The sequence below is a fragment of the Leiobunum rupestre genome, chromosome 7 (assembly GCF_980474605.1).
Source record: "Leiobunum rupestre chromosome 7, qqLeiRupe1.1.hap1, whole genome shotgun sequence".
NCBI classification, from domain to species: Eukaryota; Metazoa; Arthropoda; class Arachnida; order Opiliones; family Sclerosomatidae; genus Leiobunum; species Leiobunum rupestre.
In genome coordinates this window covers 214,741-217,127 of record NC_143390.1, presented here as the reverse complement: position 1 = coordinate 217,127, position 2,387 = coordinate 214,741, and the positions used below count along the sequence as shown (strand labels likewise).

Genomic DNA, 2,387 nt, shown 5'->3' with positions numbered 1-2,387 from the left:
AATTTTTCACCGTTTTGAAATTTTTATTTTTTGAACGATAATTATAATTATTATTGAGAGGGGGCGGGGAGGCATGAATGCCCAACCATGCACTTCGACCCTAGGTCCATTGTTCTCCCCTGACCTATGACTTAGAAAAGTCCTATCTCCGACACAAACCTTAAGATACTTTTGGCTGGCATATTAAAGAAGTCGTTAGTTTCCAATTGATGCATTCCAAGATGCTCTAGCCTTTAAGCCGCATAAAAATCGCAGCTACAGAGAACGTGAGAGGCACTCTCCTCCTCGGCCTTGCAGGCCCTACATAGTGGGTCATCGCTGATACCAATAAGATTTAAATGTCTGTTGAGCTGGCAGTGACCTGTAAGCAGGCCAGTAACCCACCTTATACTAGATTTTGAGAGCGAAAGCAGTTCTTTCGCCCTTTGCCTAGAGGGGCCAGGAATAAACTCCTTAGCCTGTCTTTGGCCATCCATCTCGAGCCAGAGCTCAAGTTGATGGTTAGTCATGTACTTGGAAACCAGGCTGCGTATCAAGCCACGGGGGATAGGGACAGCAGGTTCTGGCCCACAGAACCCAGCCGTCGCACCCTCCCTGGCCAAGATGTCAGCCTTTTCATTCCTATGATACACCTTATGTCCTGAGACCCAATAAAGTGGAACCTTATTAAGCGTACCGAGATTGAAAAGGAGATCCAAGTAGCTAAGAACCAGTCTGGAAGAAACACTAGACTGGTTTAGAGCTTTTAAAGCAGCCTGGCTATCCGAACAAATTTTGATAACTTTCCCGCGATAGTTCTTCTTAAGACAGAAGTCAACACAGAAGCAGATAGCAGAAATCTCTACCTTAAAGACACTTGCATAAATCCCAAGGCTCTCGTAGAAGCCGTATTTGGTCGTTAGGCAGTTCATCCCTGCGCCCGCACCTAAATGGGTTTTAGACCCATCGGTGAAATAGACAACTTCCCCTCTGGTACCGAGGGTAACATTTAACCATTCTGCGCGGCTAGGGAAGTTCACGCCGAAAGGCTTACTAAAACGAAGTTTAGCAGCCATGTTGTCAGAACCCATTGAAAGAACAGGTAACCGACTGGAAATATCCCTAAAAAGCGTAGTGTGGCTCTTTTCCCAACTATTGGCCATCCACCACCCGTTTTGGTTTAGCCTATAGGCACCAAAAGTAGCAGCTTCCTCTATAAACAAATGTAGAGGAAGAATATTTAGTAGAATTTCTAGAGAAGCAGTTGAGGCTGTTCTCATAGCTCCTGTTTTGCCAACGCAAGCTAGCCTTTGAAGAGTGCGCAGTTCTGACTGCACCGTTTTAAGAGTAACCCTTGGCCACCAGACTACAGCTGCATAGGACAGTATAGTATTGAACGATAGGTGGTAGACGAAAATTTTCAATCAACAAGTTGTAGAGCGTACTCGAACACCATTAATGAAATTGGTTTGGTCAAAAACGGACAATTTTTCATTGAAATAATACGTCATGAAAAAAACCAAGTTGGTACTACCCAAAAAGGTTTACGACTCATGAAAAAGAAAGAGAAACCTATCTAATTTGAAATGATCGTATGTTGGTAAAGATAAAAATAGGGACTGCTTTGTTTTCTTTTATCCAATAAACTAAAGCCATTTTTTTCGATTTTTTCATGTTTGACAGTTTCTTTGTTTCTTTTATTTTGTCCTCGCAGTGAGATGTTAGTAAATCTCTAACTAACTCGTCCGACATTTCAAAAGCACGATGTTAAAAAGACGGCGGGAAATGAGAATTGTCGAACGGCCGCGTACCTCGCTCTGATAGGTCCGACCTTTTGGTGAACTTGCGCAGCTTTCGCGTCTGACATCCACGCTAGGCGGCCTCTGGTTTCCGTAACGTCTACATCCTGCCTTCCTTCTTACGGAGGCAATGGCTTGTAGAAGGCAGGACGGATACAATACGGAGAGTTGGTGCACGCCTAGCCTAAGCGTAGTAACGTATAGAGCGCAGGCGCGTGACAATGTTTTTACGAGAGCGGGGGTAAAAACAAGATGTTTAAGACAAAATTATAAAAAAAAACTTGATAGGCTATATATTCTCTCCCCGATTAAAAGTAGCCGGGAATAGGAAAAGGGTTTTAAGTTAACCACGCAAAATCAAGATGTCATTTAATCGGAAACGAAAACATTCAGGATCAGAATTGTCTGATTCCAGTGAAGGTTTAAGTAGTGATGGAAATGTATCGGATTGTCGAAACCTCAACGCAATGTCGAATTCCAGTGGCAATGAAATCACTGACAGTGATACTGATAGAGGATTTGAAGAATCAAGTAGCGAAGAAAGAAGTGAAACTTCAAATCAAAGCCAAGGCGATAGGAATCAGGATTATGGTATGTATTTTTATGATA

At 42.9% G+C, this 2,387-nt stretch overlaps 1 protein-coding gene across 1 annotated transcript; it reads right to left on the bottom strand.

Moving 5' to 3' along the window:
- Nucleotides 1-233: 233 nt before the first annotated feature.
- On the bottom strand, nt 234-1,055 carry LOC149933838 (uncharacterized). Its single transcript, XM_090180714.1, has one exon. The coding sequence runs from the start codon at nt 1,053-1,055 to the stop codon at nt 234-236; it is 822 nt and encodes a 273-aa protein (XP_090036840.1).
- Nucleotides 1,056-2,387: the final 1,332 nt, after the last annotated feature.